This window comes from Musca vetustissima, unplaced genomic scaffold (assembly GCF_032173495.1).
Source record: "Musca vetustissima isolate MV318-11 ecotype Yass unplaced genomic scaffold, APGP_CSIRO_Mvet_v1 utg96210, whole genome shotgun sequence".
Lineage (NCBI taxonomy): Eukaryota > Metazoa > Arthropoda > Insecta > Diptera > Muscidae > Musca > Musca vetustissima.
In genome coordinates, this window is record NW_026882820.1 from 125 (window position 1) to 21,564 (window position 21,440).

At 37.3% G+C, this 21,440-nt stretch overlaps 2 protein-coding genes across 3 annotated transcripts; one reads left to right on the top strand and one right to left on the bottom strand.

The window, feature by feature from the left end:
• The first annotated feature begins 1,031 nt into the window (after positions 1-1,031).
• Positions 1,032-3,778, top strand: LOC133329512 (uncharacterized). Of its 2 annotated transcripts, XM_061537986.1 has the most exons (6): positions 1,032-1,750; positions 2,004-2,195; positions 2,292-2,660; positions 3,018-3,059; positions 3,147-3,215; positions 3,306-3,778. In XM_061537986.1, the coding sequence occupies exons 1-6, from the start codon at positions 1,036-1,038 to the stop codon at positions 3,710-3,712; spliced, it is 1,794 nt and encodes a 597-aa protein (XP_061393970.1). In that variant the 5' UTR covers positions 1,032-1,035; the 3' UTR covers positions 3,713-3,778. The 2 variants fall into 2 exon arrangements, with proteins under 2 accessions (XP_061393970.1, XP_061393969.1); XM_061537985.1 differs by lacking the exon at positions 3,147-3,215 and having other exon boundaries at positions 2,292-2,717; positions 2,985-3,068; positions 3,303-3,778.
• A 10,239-nt stretch (positions 3,779-14,017) lies between these two features.
• Positions 14,018-21,124, bottom strand: LOC133329513 (putative uncharacterized protein DDB_G0271606). The gene is made up of 4 exons (XM_061537987.1): positions 21,092-21,124; positions 14,961-15,197; positions 14,649-14,892; positions 14,018-14,577 (listed from the first exon to the last, which is right to left on the bottom strand). The coding sequence occupies exons 1-4, from the start codon at positions 21,119-21,121 to the stop codon at positions 14,018-14,020; spliced, it is 1,071 nt and encodes a 356-aa protein (XP_061393971.1). The 5' UTR covers positions 21,122-21,124.
• Between the last annotated feature and the right edge of the window lie 316 nt (positions 21,125-21,440).

A 21,440-nucleotide genomic window follows, 5' to 3' on the forward strand; every position in this document is an offset into this window, starting at 1 on the left:
ACTCTGAGCTATATCTAAATCGGAACCGATTTTCAGGAAATTTTACACACATCATTCTAGACTCAATTCAGTACGCTGTGCCAAATTTCGTGCAAATCGGAAGATATATAGGGACATTGGTTCGCCATTTACATGAAATCGGACGAAAATATATATGGGAGCTATATCTAAATCTGAACCGATTTTCAAGAAATTTTACACACATCATTTTAGACTCAATTTAGTACGCTATGCCAATTTTCGTGCAAATCGGAAGATATATAGGGACTTTGGTTCAATAGGGTTCGTCCTTGCGCCAAATAGACTAGCTGTGCCAAATTTCATGCAATTCGGATCATAAATGCGACCTGTACTTTGTTTACAATTTAACATGGACAGACGGACGGACGGACATGCATAAATCGACTTAGAACCAATGGAATCGGGGTTTTAAGAAGAGTTGTTTGATTTGCTATTGGCTATCTTCTTGTCATATATTGTTTGGTCGAGTCAGTAGCAGTTTCTGAAATAAGTGTGAAAAAACATGGAAAAAGTATGTCGAAATTTAATTTTTTTTGCAGTTGTGATATTTTCAGTATGATGGTGATGTTTTATTGATTTTATCTCAAGAACAAATTTTTAGTTCAAATTAAGAGGAAGAATATTGCTTAAGAGAGAAAAGCAATATTTCGAATAGTTCACGAGATATAGACTCAATAATAAGTACGTATTATTCGAAAATTTTTAAAATCCACCTCCAGTCGAATATTTTAAAAATTAATTTAAAAGAAAACCTTAGCTAATAATGCAAAACCCAGCTAGGGATTTTCTTCCACCATCACAAGCTTCAAGATTTTGGGGGTCTCGATTGGTTCAAGATTTTAGTGCTGCACAGTGTTATAAATGCGGTATTAACATGAAACCCCTGGGCAACTCGTAAAAATAAATATACTCTTATTGGATATCAAAATCGCAGATGAACTCAAATCAGATAGACATGCATAGATATGTAAATGTAATCGTTCTGTTTTTGTTTTATTATTGCAGCCATTTCTGATGACATTGGTGACGTTGGCTCATGGTGCCCGCTTAGACAATCGATATTTACCGCCGCCACCCAATGCAGCTACTGCCGGCGGTGGTCCTGGACTGCAAGGTCCTGGAGGTGGTGGTGGAGGACCAGGAGGTTTTGGTGGTGGCGGCGGTTCTGGTGGGGGAGGAGGTGCTGGCGGCGGTGGTGGTGGAGGTTTTGGTGGCGGAGGTGGTAATAATGGTCTGGGAGGATTCTCTGGTGCTGGTGGTCCAGGGCGACCATTTGGTCCAACTAGTCCTGGTGGAGGTGGTGCACGGCCTAGCGCACCATCTGGCCCTTCTGCCCCAGCTGGTCCAGTCATTCCGATTCTGTCTTTTGTCAATGAAAATGACGGCGATGGCAACTATCGCTTTAGCTATGAAACTGGAAACGGCATTAAGGCCGAAGAGGAAGGTACAGTTAAAAATAAAGGCTCTGACAATGAAATACCATCTGTGATGGGTACATATTCGTATACCGCACCTGATGGCCAGGTGATTGAAGTTGCCTACACCGCCGATGAAAATGGCTTCCAGCCACAAGGAGATTTATTGCCTACTCCTCCACCGATACCGGAAGCAATTGCCAAAGCTTTAGCTGCCCAAGGAATTCAGCCAGCACCAGGTGGTGGTTACATTGGAGGAACTGGTACTGGTGGTGGTTCTGGAGCAGGTGGAGGACGTGGCGGTGGAGCCGGAAGTAAGTATATTGAATCGGAATATCGTACAAGTTTAATACGCTTTATAATTTGTTAAAGGTTTTGGTGGAGCCGGTGGCGGTGCAGGAGCCGGAGGATATGGTGGTGGATCAGGAGGTGGTGCTGGCAGAGGTGGCGGTGCTGGTGGTGGAGTTGCAGGTGGTTTCGGTGGTGGTACCGGTGCTGGCGGTGCCGGAGGTTTTGGTGGTGGAGCTGGGGCAGGTGGCAGTGCCGGAAGAGGTGGTGGGGCAGGAGCTGGCGGAGCCGGTGGTTTCGGAGGTGGAGCTGGGGCAGGTGGAGGTGCCGGAAGAGGTGGTGGAGCAGGAGCTGGCGGAGCCGGTGGTTTCGGTGGTGGCGCTGGAGCTGGTAGAGGAGGTGGTGCAGGCGCCGGTGGTGCAGGTGGTTTCGGTGGTGGTGCCGGAGCTGGCGGTGCCGGAGGTTTTGGTGGTGGAGCTGGGGCAGGTGGAGGTGCCGGAAGAGGTGGTGGAGCAGGAGCTGGTGGTTTCGGAGGTGGCGCTGGAGCTGGTAGAGGAGGTGGTGCAGGCGCTGGCGGAGGTGCCGGAAGAGGTGGTGGAGCCGGTGGTTTTGGTGGTGGCGCAGGCGCTGGTGGAGCCGGTGGCTTCGGAGGTGGTGCAGGTGCTGGTGGAGGTTCTGGTAGAGGTGGTGGCGCTGGGGCTGGTGGTGCCGGTGGCTATGGAGGTGGAGCTGGTGTCGGTGGTTTTGGAGGTGGTGCTGGTGGCGCCGGTGGTTTTGGAGGTGGCGCAGGAGCTGGTGGAGGAGCTGGTAGAGGTGGTGCCGCAGGAGGAGGTGCTGGTGGCTATGGAGGTGGATCTGGTGCCGGTGGTTTTGGTGGTGGCACTGGTGCCGGTGGGGGTGCTGGCAGAGGTGGTGGCGCTGGAGCTGGTGGAGCCGGTGGCTTCGGAGGTGGTGCTGGAGGTGGAGGAGGTGCTGGCAGAGGCGGTGGCTCGGGTGGTGGAGCTGGCGGGGCTGGTGGAGCCGTTGGCTTCGGAGGTGGAGGTGGAGCAGGTGGTGGCGCCGGCAGAGGAGGTGGCGCAGGAACTGGTGGAGGTGCTGGTAAAGGCGGGGGTGCTGGAGGATTTGGAGGTGGCGCTGGAGCTGGTGGAGCCGGTGGTTTCGGAGGTGGCTCTGGTGCAGGTAAAGGCGGTGGTGCTGGTGGATATGGTGGTGGCGCTGGAGCTGGTGGTGGTGCTGGCAAAGGAGGTGGTTTTGGAGGAGGAGCAGGTGGAGGTGCTGGAAGAGGAGGTGGAGCCGGAGCAGGTGGCGCTGGAGGCGGCGGTGGTTTTGGTGGCGGTGCAGGTGGTACAAGTGGCAAAGGAGGTGGATCAGGTGCTGGTGGCGCCGGAGGTTATGGCGGCAGTGCCGGAGCAAGTGGGGGAGCCGGTGCAGGAGGTGGTTTTGGCGGTGCCGGCGGCAGAGGAGGAGGAACTGGTGCAGGAGGCGCTGGCGGTTTTGGTGGTGGAGCAGGTGCTGGTGGTAAAGGAGGAGCAGGTGGTTATGGTGGTGGTTCTGGAGGTGGGTCTGGTGCCGGTGGAGCAGGGGGATATGGTGGTGGTGCTGGAGGTGGGTCTGGTGCCGGTGGAGCAGGGGGATATGGTGGTGGAGCAGGGGCTGGTCGAGGTGGTGCTGGTGGTTTTGGCGCCGGTGGTGGTGCTGGAGGTGCCGGCGGTAGGGGCGGTGGAGCTGGTGGCGCTGGCGGCTTTGGTGGTGCCGGAGGATTTGGTGGCGGCGCTGGAGCCGGTGGTGGTGGAGCAGGAGGATATGGTGGTGGAGCAGGAGCAGGCGGTGGTCGTGGTGGTGCTGGAGGTTTTGGAGCCGGTGGTGGAGGTGGTAAAGGTGGTGCCGGAGGTTTTGGTGGTGGCGGCGGTTCAGGCCCTGCACCTGGCTTACCTGGTCGTGGTCATCCCAGTGGAGATTTTAATCCTCAAACTGGTTACAACTATTAAATCTCTATCACTCGTTAAGCCTCAGTACATAATGCAACGATATCTGCCACAAATACTCGTAGCATCTAAGCCTACACTAATATCTATATTTTAACACACGCCCATCTGATACACACTCTTTCCAAATTATCTTCCTGTCATACCTCCTACAATAATACACCGCTTAAGTGTTAATTAATTTAAGTAACTTCATCTCAACGAATCGTGAGCCTACCGTCCATTTAAGATTTTTATAATTTGTTTGTGTTTAATGTCAATCTTAGTGAAATAAGTTATCGTTGTTAAATTCTGTTGTTTGTTTGTCGTGAGAATATGGCTAGTGAGCGATTTCCAAATTTCGTTAAAATTGTCGAAAGCACAAAAGCAGCATTTGCCAAATTTTATGTAAATATAATTAAGTTCGAATGTAAATCAAATGCAAGTGAATAATAAAAAAATGTATTTAACAATATCGAGTCGAATAATTTAATACGACGTAGTAGTCAAAATAAAGTAGTATTGCATAAATTTTTAAAAAATGATAATTCCTAAAAAAGTGGAAATTTTTGGATAACCACATACTTTAGGAGTAATTGGAACACAATATTCTATATCCGCAGAAATTCAATGCAAATAAAAAGAGTATAAAAAATATAGTATAAAATTGTCTTGATGTGGTTAACATTATTCGACGTGTTTTTTCATTATTTTAGCGGATCATAAGTCATATTGGAATGTGATTTTTCAAAGGTCATTACGGTGATAATTTGAATTTGTATCGTAGTTATTGGGAAGTTGTAAATTCCAACATATCTAGTATCGACATGTGTCATCCCTCCATACCAGAAATAGTGTCGACTATATATGGACCTCTGAAAACAAGAAATGTCATACTCCAAAAAATGTGGTCTGATGTATTTTATTTTCGATTTCAAACATCCTTGGAATGCAAAATGTCAAATCTCAATCCGAACTTTCACTATTCAACTCGAAAATTATTCTATCTCTATTCTACTACCAAATACTAAATGTGCTAATTTTGGAATTATTTTCTAAAAAGCCAAGTTTTTATACCTTACACAACTATGTTGTCAGGGTATTATAGCTTTGTGCAACCCCAAAAGTTTGTAACGCCGCGAAATATTGGTCCTAGACCCACCTTTAAGTATACCGATCGTCATATCTCGACTAGCTGAGTTGATCTAGACATGTGTGTGTCCGTCCGTCTGTCCATTATAATTTGTAAACACGATACAGGCCACAGTTATGGACCAATCTTCACGAAATTTTGCATGTAGGATGGGATCTGGCCAATGAAGACCCCTATTGTTTTTGGGAAAGATCGGTTAATATTTAGGGGATGAAATGGACCAAATACTAAATTTTTGTCCGTTTTTCTGGTCGCTCCAGAGGCCGCAATAATGGCCCGAACATCGTGAAATTTTCCAGGCCAAAGAATAAGCATGCCTGTTTTCATAATGATCGGTCAATATTTAGCGGGTCAAATGGACCCTGACTTTTGGGTGAAAAATGACAAAATTTGTATTCAGAAGGACATAGACCCGAGAAGTTTATATTATATCCAAGAGGAGTGGTTGACCTTTAAATTAATATATTTTTGTATGTGCTCGAATGTAGGAGTTACACCTAAATATTTACAGTTATCTCCGTATTCGTATATTATTTAGTAACCCATTATCACTCTACAGAGCGGAACTATAGCGCTGATCGCTTTGAAATGTTCCATGAGGTTCCAGTTATGGTCAAGGACAACGCCTATAATTTTCGGTGATGACCAGATAATAATTTTGGAATGAAGTGGGCCGAAAACTTAATTTTTTTTTTGTGTTATTTTTGAGTCGATCTATAGACCACAAATGAAAGCCGGACATCACAACACAACCCACGGTGAAGGGAATCTGGACAATAGCTGTACTGAATACTCGTAATATTCGGAAAATATGTCAGTGTAAGGAATATGTGCTGTTTACCTCTAATCTGGTGAGAGGGTGCAAATATCATGAAATATAGCCCAGGCTCGGAATATACATCCGCAGAAAATTTGAGTTCCGTGGTAGTTGTGTAGGGTATCGTATGGTCGGTCCCGTCCGACTATACTGCTGCGCTCACTGGTTACAATTGTATTTGGTAAAGGAACTAGAATTTAACATTTTGACGATTTGTTTTTTGCAATTTGTATTTGGTAAATATTCTAACCAAATACAAATTGCAAAAAAATCATCAAAATCTTTGATTCTAGTTTCACTTGTCCATTTAGATCTTTCCGACACTTCTAGAACACATTTCTAAAACCACTTTCTCAATGCTAGAACAATATTTTTTTCCTTTTATTCAATACCGAATATAGTAATTTTATTACCATTTGATATATTTCGTACACGAATAATGGAAAACAAGTTAATGTGATATACAAATTCGTATTAAAAGTGTACGAAAAAAATTCGAATGCATAAACATTTTTTTTCCTAAAAATGGTCGCGTTCTTCATAGGGTGACTAGCCATTGTCTTGTTGTTGTTTATTTGGCAAATAAGAAGTCAAAATACAGACAATAAGGTTGGAAATCTGGGCTATGAAATTAAGCGGGGTATTTGTATGGAAGTGTAAAAATCATGAATCTATATTGTAAACTTTCTGGAAAGAAGTTTTTTATTCACTGGGAATACGGAATGGCAAACTATAACCACTTCAAAATATTGAAAATGTTTCGCGTCCCACTTTATGTCAAAAAATGGATGTATTTATACCCTTCACCACATTGTTGTACTGGGTAGTATGTCTTTGTGCATTTGTAACAGGCAAAAAGAAACGAGATGTACATATGGTTCCTTTTGAAAATATGCATAGAATCACTTTTTGAGTCGATGCATGTCCGACCGTCTGTCCACGTTAAATTGTAATGAAAGTACTGGTCCGAATTGGATGAAATTTGGCACAGCTCATTTGTTTGGACTGAACCTTATTTAAATTGGGAAAATCGGTTCAGATTTAGATATAGCTCTTCATGTTAAGTGGGCTCCAAATAACCAACGGATGTCCGATTGAGTTTAGCTTTATTGACATAATTTTGTCCCATAGTAAACAAACGACTCTATATCTTCCAAATTAAAAAAAATGTAGTATAGGTTACAGAATGGGATTTTAAATTTTATTTTAGTTGATCCAGTTTCATGTTAATGGCCCTTCAAAAATGCGACGTCTGTAGGAAAATTAGGTTGAAAAACGGGCCCAAAAGCTTTAAAATATCGGATGGGGCCGTTATATGGGCTACCCTAAAAAGGATTGATAGGGAAATTAAAATTTTTTTTTTTAATTGCTTGAAATTAAGGGATGCAAGCTTATAACTCGCGAAATATGAACATATTGCATATAATTTAAATTCATTTTTATAAAATGAAGTTTTCTTGTCAAAATATTGGTAATAGATAATAAGTTTGGTGGAAGATGTGATGGTTGTGATGTGAAAGCTTCTTTCCAATTGGATTCCAAAGTCGAAAATTTGGTGCGTAAATTTTTATAAAAAACCCTATGTTTTGAGTCTACATTTCAGAAGGTCCACTCAAATGCCGTTTTTTTACGTGCCGAATCTAATGAGCCCAGCCTTGTTCAATTCCGTCCAATAAAAGATACGTGCCGAATTTAATGAGCCCAGCCTTGTTCAATTTCGTCCAATAAAAGGGCGGATATAGATCCCTTGAATGTTGAAAAAACTGCAAGAATCTATTTTGACTAATTGGCGTATATAATCGCGTTTTTTGTTTTTTTACCTACATTAATGCTTGTATTATCATATTCGCGAAACTGTGTGAAAATAAGCCAAAAATACATCGATACGCGGTTCTTAACCAATTCTTTCAAAATAGGTGTACTTTTGTGTATTTTCATAGGAGATTACTGAAATCTAATCCGCATAAAAATCATATGCACTTTCCGTCATTTTTATGGTGTTTGCATAGTAAAGTGCATCGAGCGGCACACTTTGGCCGCTAAATGAAACATCAAAAAATGCATAATTATTGGAAGTGATTGATTCGGTTTATACAAAAACCGCATGCGCAAAAACCGATTTTTTATTATTTAAAGATTAAGGCAAAACCGTACTCCCTTAACCATACTAAAAAATCGAAAATTCAAATAAACGTTCTTAATTCTCGTCTTAATTAAAAAATAATTTATTTTATTTACAGATATATTGATGCTTCTATTTGTTTTTCGCGACTATTATACCGTATTTCAATGTGATTGGACAAGTATGCAAAGAAAACAAAGGTGTTTATTCATTTGTGAAGAAATTCGCGATTTACAAAAAAATAGGAATTCATTTAAGGGGACCCCCCCCATTCTCGGTGTCAAAAAATTTTTTGATTTAATTCGAATCTACTCTAATTCTAGAATGTTCCTACAAAATTTCAAGTGAAAATCTCAAGAACTCTTGAAGATATAGCCGATTTATTGTGTCAGCATCAAGTGACGGCTAAAGGGCTTCTCAAACTTTAAACGCGTTTTTCTCTTTTGCGAATGGCGGGCACGATAACTCAGAAACTAATAATCCAATCAGTTTCAAATTTTGACACGTTTCTCTAGGAGTGTGTAGCTCTCGTATGAACTAGGATAAAGCCAATCGGTGAACATCTTTCTTATTTTTTAACTTAGTTTGTGGTAAAAAATAGGCGATTTTCCAAAAAAAAAAAAAAAAAAATTTTCAAAGTTCCGCCATTTTGGGAATTGTTGTGCGAAGTCAATAATCCTAGTTGATACGAGAGCTAGACATGTACTCTTTTAACATAGTTGGAATTTTATCCGATTTCCAGTGAGGAATCATGCCCGCCATCGAAAATATGGACTTTTCTTTGAACCCAAAAAACAACAACAAAACAACAACAACAAATTTTGGTAAATTATTTTTCTTCCTTTTTACATCTTCAAATATATATGTGCCAAGTTACAAACCTTAACAAGCATTGGTATTCATTTACCAGCCCATTTAAAATCTTAAAAATAAAAAATCGAGAATGGGGGGGTTCCCTTAATTTATATTTCAAATACAAGATTTAAACCCGCTATAAAAATTTTAGCAACACTGACGTCCAGCAAAATTTGGTGGAGTTTAGGAAAGTTTGTCAACTAAAATGTTTTTAATTGTATATTTTGTGTTCTCATTGGGTAGAAATTCCTACCAACAAAATTTTTTATTAATATTGGCCCATGTTTTTGGGTAGTCTCTCCCGATTTTTCGGCTTAATTGGCTTTGATTTTAAAAAATAATACTTTACTTTTTATACCCTTCACCATGTTTATACCATTCGCCGATTTAATGTAAATGGTGCACCAAAGTCCCTACATATCATTCATTTTCCACGAAGTTTGAAATATCGTACTGACTGTGTGTGCTAAGTATCGTGAAAATCGGTCAAATTTAGATATAGCTCCCATATATATTTCCGTCCGATTTAATGTAAATGGTGCCTCAAAGTCTTTATATATTTTTTGATTTGCACGAAATTTGGCATAGCGTATTGAATTGAGTCTAGAATGATGTGTGCTAAGTTTCTTGAAAATCGATTCAGATTTGGACATAGCTCCCATATATATTTTCGTTCGATTTAATGTAAATGGTGCACCAAAGTCCCTATATATCATTCGACTTGCACGAAATTTGGCATTGCGTACTGAATTGAGTCTAGAATGATGTGTTTGGTGAACATCGGTTCAGATTTAGATGTAGCTCCCATATATATTTTCTTCTAATTTTATGTAAACTGTTAGTGCACCGAATTTTGTCCGATTGGCACACAATTTTGAAGTTATAAATTAATCTCTGGCAAGTTTCATTGAAATCGGTTCAGACTCCTAATGTTTGTCCGATTGACACGAAATTTTGCACAGCGTATCAAATTGAGACTAGAATGACGTTAATGCGATTGCATTGAAATTGCGTTAAATATATTTCGAATGAGATTGAATTTTGAACAGTGCGGTATACCGAATAGCGTGTATCAAATTTGCTTTAATTAATTTAAAAAAAATTTCTTCCACTGTGCACAAACGACAATAAATTTGGCATATGGGCAAAGGTAATACAAAAAGGTAATACAAAGTCGAAGAATTTGTTTCTTTAATTGTGCTTAAGGGAATCCCCCCCCCCTTTGGTAACAGTTTAAAGGCCAACCACTCCTCTTGGATATACCATCAACTTCTCGAGTGTATGCCCTTCAGGAGTAAATATATACGATATAGAATAAAAATTTTGTAATTTGTCACACAAAAGTCAGAGTCCATTTGCCCCGCTAAATATTGACCAATCTTTATCAAAATAGGTATGCTCATTCTTTTGCCCGATCCTGTTCTCCATGTAAAATTTCGCGATGTTCAGGCCATAATTGCAGCCTCTGGAGCGACCAGAAAATCAGACAAAATTAAAGTTTTTGGTCCATTTCATCCCCTAAATATTAACCGATCTTTACCATAAACAATAGGGATCTTCATTGGGCAGAACCCATCCTACATGAACAATTTCGTGAAGATTGGTCCATAACTGTGGCTTGTATCGTGTTTACAAATTAGATTGACTCAGCTAGTCGAGATATGACGATCGGTGTAGATAAAGGTGTGTCTAGGACCAATATTTCGCCGCGTTACAAACTCTTGGGGCTGCACAAAGCTATAATACCCTGACGACATAGTTGTGTGGGGTATAATAAGGTAGTTCTTCATCGATTGGCTTTATCCTAGTTCATACGATTGATATACACTACCAGAGAAATGTGACAAAATTTGGAACCGATTGGATTATTAGTTTTTGAGTTATCGTGCCGCCATTCGTAAAATACTGATTCGAGAAAAATGAGTTTACAGTTTGAGAATCACTCTTGCCGTCACTTGATGCTGACACAATAAATCGGCTATATCTTCAAGTGTTCTTAAGATTTTCACTTGAAATTTTGTAGGGACATTCGTGAAAATAAAATTTTTTGACACAGAGAATAGGGGTCCCTTAAATACGTGAAGTAAAGCAAAAATACAAAGAAAGACCACATTTGTCGTTTTTTCTTCTTGTTCATAGTATAAATACTAATTTAAAGACTATAAATGCAGACACTGCAGAAAAAAAACTGCAAAATCAAAATTGTCGCATGAGTTGCGTCACGTAAGTGACCGAGAAAAATCCTTCGCAAATAAGAGATATGCCAAACTTTGAAATTTTGAAAGTGCAATAATAATGCTTGATATCTCTTGTTCATGTAAAGAATATAAAAAGTTCAAAATATTCACACAATTCGCAGAGTTTTTCCCATTATTAGCAATGGTGTCTAATGTCATGTATATTTGAAGTCGCGGAGGCCCTCAATTTTTTTTACCACAGATTGTAATCCTAAATTTTCTAAAAAAAGTATTACGAAGAATTACAAAAATATGTAATTGATTTGAATTTATTTAACACTAGCTGAACCCGTGGCGCTTCGCTGCCCATACTAAAGTTATTAACATTGGATAATTAACGTCGAAAACTATTTGTAGGTATTTCGTAGTGTAATATCAGTAATAATTTCGTAGCAACCGGTCTATGTATTAGTAAAATTGATTCTATTCAATTGATTACAAATATATTTTTAGATAACCGTTGAATAATGGTGGTAGTATTAAAAACAAATTTAGCTTGACTTTTCTAATCAGTTGTAATAGTACCATATAGAAATATATTTTCTCCAATATTTACATGTTTCTCATTAATCGTTCCAAGACCACTAAAATCCTTCATTTACATTACATCAACTTTTTATGTCAGTATTCTCAACAATTTCCCCATGAAATGATTGGGATCCCTTTCACACTCCGATTAATATCGCTAATATACCTGACTTATGATCCTTGTTAAGTTTGAGTTGTGTATTTTTAATTGTTTTATTGCCAATAAAAATTCACAGTAATGCATTATCACATAATATATTTACCGAACCTAGATATAGTACTGTTATTCTTAAGAAACCATGATCAAGTCCGAAGATAGGATTTGTGGCATTTAAGTTAGTCATTTGCTCTATACATCCTCGAAATATATCAGCTATAATGATAAGCCAACACAGATTTCGGACTTTTATAACTTTTATTCCACAATCAGCATTTCTCTTTTAGATGTTTCCCATGTTGAATTCATTGTCTTCAATGGTGGTTGAATTTTTTAAATTAAAAAATCCAAATTTTATTTTTATTTTTTTTCATAAATTGACAAAATGTAAAAATTAGAATGTCAAAAATTTTTCATTTTACACAAATTTTATTCCAATATGTAGATAATGGAGAGATGAAAAACAGCAGACGTTGGCGAAATTACTGAACTGGTGGTTTTTATCATTACTGATAATAACATAAAAGAACCAAAAATGATTAGTCGAACATTATCGATTTGGACCAATTTTGTTAATTCCTGGTCACTTAGGATTAGTATGTAATTATCTGAGTATCATAAAATTTTTTCAATGAGCCGATTTACTTAAGATATTCAAATATATGCATAAAAAATGAATATTAGTTCAGAGGTATGATTACTGTTGATGCCTCGTCATCGCGGAATTTTCGAAGTTTATCTTGCCTATCTTACTTACATGGGTTGGCATGACTTACTGCGAAAATTTTAGTAAAATCTATTTGGCGGTTTTTGTGTCAACAACCAAAAGAGTTTCCATTTTCTACATTTAGATTCATTAAATGCAGTTAGGAGTATATTTTCCCCTATTGTACCACGCCAATTTTTATAGGGATGATGCGTATTTGCTACGAAGTTACTCAGACAAATTTTGAAGAGGGAATCTGTGACCCTTCTTATGATATATGCTTAGAAAATGAATAATAGTTCAGATGTATAATTACTTTCGATGCGATAACTCCACATCCACGCGAAATTATGGAAGTTTATATAGCCTATATTATTTTCCTCGGATGGCATGATGTGCGGTAAAAATGTCAGTAAAATCTATTCAACGGTTTTTGAGTCTAGAAACAAAACATTTTTTAATTTCCTACATGTAGATTATGTGAGTGTAACGGAGAGCGCATTTCCACCGATCTTATCTCTTTAATATTTTTATGAATAATGTGTATTTACACCTACGATATACAGATAAATTTTGAAGGCATTATCTGTAACCGTTCTTAAGGTAAACGCATATTACATGTTCAGAAATTTTGAGGTATGTTTACTATTGATGCTATAACTCCGCATCCACGCGGAATTTTAAAAATTTATATAGCCTATGTTACTTTCAGAGCATGCCCCGACATACAGTGTAAATCTCATTAAGATCTGTTCAGCGGTTTTGGCGTCTATCGGTAACATACAAGCACACAATTTGTTTTCTATTTTATATATATAGATTTAAAGTTTGATTTTGCCTCTGAATGTAGAGACATATGTATGGATTGATGTTAGTCGGTTCACATATAGGTAAAGATCACATATTTAAGTTCGTTCAATTGTATGTCAATATTCCTTGGCTTTTTTAATAGATAGGATGATATAAAATACACTAACATAGTAAAAATTCCAAAGTTGACCATTGATCTTGAATTCCTGAACCTAATACTATCGTTTTTATTTCGCCGACACAAATTGGATGAGAGTATGCCAAATCGCTTAAATTATTACAATATTTTTCAACCATGCAAAACTAACCCACTCTAATGGTGTCGTTTTTTAATAGATTCTAAATGTTTTCAATTTTACATTGTAAAAATTCTCTATCTATATCTGAACTGATGTCAGGATAATTTCACTGATATTGCTTGCTGGAATTTTAAAGGTTTACCAGATTTGAGCGATTTTTTGTCTCAAGTCCATATCGTTGGGCACATGGTGGCACTAATTATGTATCCCTTATCTTACATTTCATTGTAATTATCTGATATATTGTAGCGCCATCTAGTGATGAAATCGCTTTGCTGCATAAACTCAAAGTAATTTCTATTGGATATTCATTTTATTTCATATGAATCACCATGTCGTCTCCGATAGTGCCTAAAAGTATGCTACAATATTTATCAAAATAAAACACAACAAATGGATTTTTGTTACATGTATTTTCATGCGATTGATGCCTTACTTAATAATAATAATACTGATGATGTTAATAATTGTGATTATGATTATTAACAATGATATATTTATATGTGTTCGGAAACATAACTTACGAACAATACACATTTATTGTTGTCAATGTCAGGTAGGTGCACAAACATTTCAACAGACATACGTACATAGATTAAAGGTCAATACTCAAATGTCGCTTAGGTAATTTCATTCAGCGTGGTTTTAATCATTTTTCGTTGATGTTTTCGCAGTGGATTTCTTAAATCGCCGATATGGGTTGTTGTAACCGAAAGGATTTACCAATTGATTGGGTCGAGCTCTTAATTCCTGTGTGGTCAATTGTTGTTGCTGCTGCTGTTGTTGTTGCTGTGGATCACCCTGTTGCTGTTGTTTATTTAATTGTTGCTGTTGTTGTTGCTGCTGCAGATTTTGTTGTTGCAAAAAGTTCCCTTGCGAACCCGCCTGGGGTGTTGAATGAAATTGATTAGCACCCTGCTGAAGCGATGTCTGAGGATAACCAAATTGTGAGTCTGGTTGATATTGTCCGGAATTCTGTTGTTGTTGCAGAAAACGTTGCTGCTGTTGCAATTGCAGAGGGGTTAGCTGTGTCTGCCCCGGTCTCAATAGGTTGGAATATTGACGATAAGGTGTTTGATAAGGATTGAGGTTTGGACTTATACCGTCTTGATAGGGTTGAGTGTTGGCAATGAACTGCAACGACTTGGCAATGGCATCTGGTATGGGTGGTGGTGTTGGTATGTGGGCACCTTCGGCACGGAATCCTAATAGAAACAAAAAAATTGAGTTTGAAATAATTTATTAAGTGTATCATCATGAAGAGCTAAACACATACCATTTTCATCGGCAATATAACGCACTGTTATCGGTGTTCCCTCGGGTGATGTGTAGGAATACGAGCCTTGTACAACCTGAGCTTCTACAGCTTCACCTAGGCCCAAATTCTTCACATAACCCTGTGCTTGTGCAGTTGTTCCGTCACCAGCTGCATAGCCGTATTGAAAACTTCCATCATAGTTTAGTTCGTTTTGATATGCCGTTATTGGCACAAAGTTTTGATTGTAATTACGATAAATACTCTACAAACGAGAGATAGAGAGGGAAAATAACCCAAATCAAAATTCTCATTTTCAGATTATTTGCATACCTGTGGTAACAGTGGCGATATGGGTTGTAGAGGGTTAATACCCGGCGCTAGGGGATTTACAGGGAACGCCGACTGCTGTTGCGGTTGCTGCAGCTGTAATTGTTGACGTTGTCGTAATTGCTGACGTTGGAAATTCGGTGTCTGTCGTTGAAATGGTGATTGATTGAAGAGAGTATTTTGTTGAGACTGGCATGTGTTCAGCAACACCGCTAATGTTATAATGAAAACGGTAATAAACTGGAAAGAAAATAGGACGGAAAATATTACATATAGTAATGTAATATTTGAAGACAGTTTTATGTAGGAACTTTATAGTATTGCAGGTTTGTTGTACCTCGAACGTTTTGATTTATTATTAGTTTAAATTTTTGCATGAATGTAATGTGATAGGAACATTAACGGGCCGAAAATTAAGCCATTAGGCCACAAAACTATGCTAAAAACATTCTGGAAAGATTACCGAAATTTTCTTTATGTTTGAGTTATGTAAAAGATGGACATCGACAATTTTCGACCAAAAAGATTACCAAAATATTCTTTATGTGGGAGTTGTAAAAAAATAGGCATCGAAAAATTGAGACAAACGTATTTTTTTAATTATAGTCAGTTTGGTTTGAAAATGCTTTAAAACCTTAAAGGAACGCAAATAGAAGAGAAGCTTTATATTGTGGCTGTGTACAAATACAGACCTATGTGGGGAGTTTTTTGCATAAATGTGTTTTATTCTTAATGAACCCGCAATACCCAAAATACCGAATAAAGTAAACCAATATTGATAATTTTTTGATAGAAAGATTAGCTACCAAATGGGACTCCAAAATACAAATACCGAATAATGGTATCATTAAAAGTGAACCAATATTTTTTGTAGAGATCTGTTAGCCAAAGGGAATTCAAAGTTTTAAATTGCTGTCAATTCGATTGAACTAAAAGCCAAAAATCCCCAAGATACCCAATATTTGGGGATACCGTTATAGGGGGGTTATACCAGAAGATGGACTGATACATCCCATTTGCAATATGAAACAATGTATATGCAAAATTTCAGAGCCCTATATTAAATATTGCGATCTCTATCGTGATTTCAATCGTGCGAAATGAAAAAAGTAAATTTTTTTCTTTCTTAAATATAATATGAGTAGATTATTAATTGAATAAATATTTTATTTTAATATAGATCATTTGTACGCATGTTAAATTGGTATATGTTTATTAGATAATATATGGAAAGGCATTACTAATCGTGAAAATGTATTTAAACTAAAGACAATATTTTATATTCATTAAGGTCACAAAAATTTAAAAGTTCATTACTATTACTGTTTTGCATATAAAAATATAATCTGTATTTCAAATCATGTCTTCTACTTTTAGGTTTTTTTAGTTATATGATCAGTATTTACTTCAGATTTTTGCATAGACATAAGAGCCTGAACTTTGCATTTGATTTTCCAGATACTTTTTTCCTCGACGTGGTGTAGAAAAAATTCTTTCAGCTGACGCTGTGGTTACCGCTATTGTTATTAAGATTTGTAACAATATATTTATATTTGGAAATAGATTTTCGTCACATCTTACAATCGCATCAAGTGGATTAGATGATCGGGGATCTTTCGCTTTCCACATAGCAATGCACAGACCCACTTTCAGATATTTTTCATAAAATTGTATGATTTCTTTAAAATTTTAACATTAAATTTCTATAATGGGACAAATAATGTAGTTCTATAAAAATATTCGTATCGAATTCATTACATTTGACATTTGCTTTTGCGTGCCAACCCCCCTTGGCACGCAAACTTATACTTCCTAGAAATAAATCAAAATTAAATCTTACAATTTCCCCCTATTGCTTCCAACGATTCTACTATCTCTTCTATAGATTCGTTAAATATTTGTATGCGATCATGCTGCTTAACCCATCGTGTATCTCAACATGAATGTAGTCGATTGAATGATTTATTTGCTTCTACATAAAGTAGCAGATCCTTTAGGATTTCCCAAAGAATGAGCAAATGTCCAAAATTAAAGAAAATATGTTTCGAATTTCTCAGATCTTCGAAGCTGCATTTAAACTTAATTTTAAAATGTAAAAAAAAAACAATGAATGTAAACCGCCGAAGTGAATTTTGATGTAATAATGGACTTCACTTCATTACATATTCTCCAATTATTATTGTTGGATGTATTCTCCAATTATGTATATTAACTCGTTTCAAAATGCAATATACCTGTGTCCCAGAATACTCAGGTATGTTGCATTTTTGGGTGTACTCTCCAAATTTTATCTTAGTTTACGTCTAACGACAGTATTCAGAAGGCTTTACTTTCCCTCAAGGCGATGTCTTCCCATTCACACAATAATTGTTTGTCTTTTGTCTTCTTGACCGCTCTAACTTTATACTTCTGTTCTTTCAATGTACATGAAGCCTGATGTAAACATTTTCCGATATAAAGTCCAGTCCTCATCATAATTGTGGTATTCCTTTTTTCGTGGGAGATGAATCATTCAGTAGCATCTTTTCAATTTGTAAGAGGTTGTGACAGAAGTAATTTTTGGGACTTGGTGGTTGCCCTTTCCTAAGGCGACCAGATTTTGAAAATATGGGTAAATTGTTGGTCCAAAGCGAAGTACACCTATATCGATATTTTGCAACCCATATGCCACAAGGAATTGTAAAATACAATTCCGCACACCTAAAAACATAGAACACAAAATATCAAATTACAAAACGTGTCCAGAAACCCTGAAAATACCAATCTTTAATAATAACTATTTTTATGGAGATTTGTTACCCAATTAGAACTCAAAATACAAAATAACAGATAATTCGGTTGGAAAATGTGTCAAAAAATCCTGAAAATACCGAAATGTGGGGAGTTATATGGGGTTTCCTTTTAAGATTCGGACTCCTTTTCTTAATATTTCACCGGCATTTCATAAAATTTATTTATTAATTTGTTTTAATTTACAAAAATAAAAATTGAGCAAGGTTTTACCCATATAGATGACAATGATGAGATTATAGAAATAGATGACAGATAGAGGACATCAATTTTATAGATGAAAACCAGTTAAAATAGATGATTGTTCCTACAAAAATAGGTCGTATGACAACCGTACCTTTCCGCACCCTCCTTTATTATACCCTACACAACTATGTTGTCAGGGTATTATAGCTTTGTGCAGCCCCAAAAGTTTGTAACGCCGCGAAATATTGGTCCTAGACCCACCTTAAGTGTACCGATCGTCATATCTCGACTAGCTGAGTCGATCTAGACATGTGTGTCCGTCCGTCCGTCCGTCCGTCTGTCCATTATAATTTGTAAACACGATACAGGCCACAGTTATGGACCAATCTTCACGAAATTTTGCATGTAGGATGGGTTCTGGCCAATGAAGACCCCTATTGTCTTTGGGAAATATCGGTTAATATTTAGGGGATGAAATGGACCAAATACTAAATTTTTGGAGAAGGGGATCGGGCCAAAGAATAAGCATGCCTGTTTTGATAAAGATTGGTCAATATTTAGCGGGTCAAATGGACCCTGACTTTTGTGTGAAAAATGACAAAATTTGTATTCTATAGCGTATATATTTACCCCTGAAGGACATAGACCCGAGAAGTTTATATTATATCCAAGAGGAGTGGTTGACCTTTAAATTAATACCAATTATATTATTGTATGTGCTCGGATGTGGGAGTTACACCTAAATATTTACAGGTTACTCCGTATCCGTATATTATTTAGTAGCCCATTATCACTCTAGAGAGCGGAACTATAGCGCTGATCGCTTTGAAATGTTCCATGAGGTTCCAGTTATGGTAAAGGAGAACGCCCATAATTTTCGGTGATGATCAGATAATAATTTTGAAATGAAATGGACCGAAAACTTAATTTGTTGTGTTATTTTCAAGTCGATATATAGACCACAAATGAAAGCCGAACATCACAACACAACCCACGGTGAAGGGAATCTGGACAATAGCTGTACTGAATACTCGTAATATTCGGAAAATATGTGAGTGTGAGGAAGAGGTGATCTTTACCTCTAATCGGAATAAACATCCGAAGAAAATTTGAGTTCCGTGGTAGTTGTGTAGGGTATCGTATGGTCGGCCCCGTCCGACTATACTGCTCCGCTCACTGGTTTGAAAATAAGATGCCGATTTTACAAAACACACAAATCAAAAAACAAAAATCTGAATATACGATACACGAGGGCTATTAAGTAATTTTTATTACTTTATCCACAATCTTTGCTCTTCTTTACACTTTTAATTTGGTTTGGCATATTCTTCGCCAATTTTTTTTTTATAATTTAATAGGGGGATTTTGTGGCATTCCTCTTGTGAGTGAAGAAATTTGGAGAAATCTTGTAGAATTAAAATTTTCTAGGTAGGTTCATAATATGAACAAATGTTTCCAATTTTCTGTATGTCTAAGGTCTTAGCCTGAGTGTCTGTAGTTTGGCATTATTGTTTCAGAAAAAATACCGATCTATTCTTGGTATTTTGAACGAAATCTCATGATGTATTAAAATGAGGTATAAAAATTCGTCCCGACTGATTTTTATTGTGAATTATTTTTGTGTGGAAAACGTCTCTACCAAAATTATCAATATAGATTAATGTTTCAGGGTAGCCCCCATAGAGCGGAACTACAAGCCCTCCTCCTTGATTTTTGGGTATTTGGGCACGTTTTCACGCGAATTGGCACATATTTGAATGCATATTGTGTAGCAAATCTTTTTACCAACAATTGTCAATATTGAGCCACTCTTTAGAGTAGCCACGATGTAACGGTACCCCTATAATTCGGTATTTTGGTAAGTTTGGGCACGTTTCGAACTGAAAAAAATCACCGAAAATAATCAATGGTCGCCGATATTCACCAAATTTCGGTATTTTTCTAAATTTAGGCACGTTTTCCAATCGCATTGGCTTCAATTCGATATTTTGGATTCGCATTGGGCAAAAAATCGTCCTACCATAAAAAATCAATATTGTATCCTGTTTCGTGTTAGCGGCATAGAGCGGCATCGAAATGTTTCGATGTCCATCGTCTGACATAAATCCTACATAAAGAGGGACAAATTTTCGGTACTCTGAAGTGGTAAAAAATTTCCATTTACCCCATTCCTGGTGAATAGAAAACTTCTTTGCAGAAAGTTGTCGATATAGTTTTATGATTTTTACGTCTCTCGCATACAAAGGCTCCCTTAATTCTATGTTCCTAGGCCAGTTTTCCAACCGGAGTGTTTTTTAACATTTTCCCAAATAAACAACATAATTACAGACAAATTACAATGATAAATTCACCATGCAGACCACGGTATGCAAATTCGACTCGGGAGAACTTAACGACGTTTTTACTTATCCTGGCATATAGCATTCAAAATTGCCACGAATCATGAAAATCGATACGATGTAACTAACGAATTTTTCTTTTATATATAGGTAATTTTTTCAATAAATATACCCTTCATTTTGATATAATTCTAAAGTTTCTAGCTTTTCTGGTGCTACTCCCTTTAAATTAGTTTATACTATCAACCATTGTATGGTAAAGAAGGAGTCGTTTTAGATACCAAGGACAAACGTACTTTCCGGGCACCCCTATAATCTAGAACCTGGCTTTGGTACAGTAATATACTACGGCTCCGAAACTGTATTATAGAGTTTAATCCTTCCACTTCGAATTTCCTATATTTTGGCATTTTTAGTTCTTAGTGGTAACTAACGCCAAAGTGGAAACTTTTTTTAGAGGACGTATATATACGATATACTCTATCTTCGGACTTGGTTAAGGTACATATAAATTGTGTACAAACTACACTATATCTGTGTGAATCAGTTCAGATTTAGATATAGCACCCATATATAAAACCGTGCGATTTTATATAAACTGAAGCAGGTAAGACAAATAAATTTGGATCCGATTAATATAAAGCTCGCATACATATTGTTTTCCGATGTCATTTGAATGGTCCACCAAAGAACTATGTTAGTCGAAATGACACGAAATTATGATTTTTGACTTTTTTTAACCACTTGTTTCAATAAATATAAATACATATGTATGTATATCGATTTTTTATTTGTCTTTTTTTATTGACAAAAAATTACCCGATATCTTATTTTCTCCATTGTTCCCATGATTCCGCGTAGAATTCTCAAATAATTCACAACAAATTGAAATCACAACAAACTTTGTTTTCCGTCTGGGGTTTCACTACATTCACTTCGATTTGTTATTATTTTCGAACTGATACAAAATACAAAATAAAACCAAATGACAATTTCGACAAATTTGTTGTACTCCTCAACACTCGATTTGAATAGGCCAATTGACAATTAGCATAGAACACTGGGCACACGGTTTACAGTAAACGATCGTTATGACGGATATCGGTTCGAAGATGCAAATATTAGATGTGCAATTATCTCTTTAAGCTTTGCAAATAAACTAATTGTG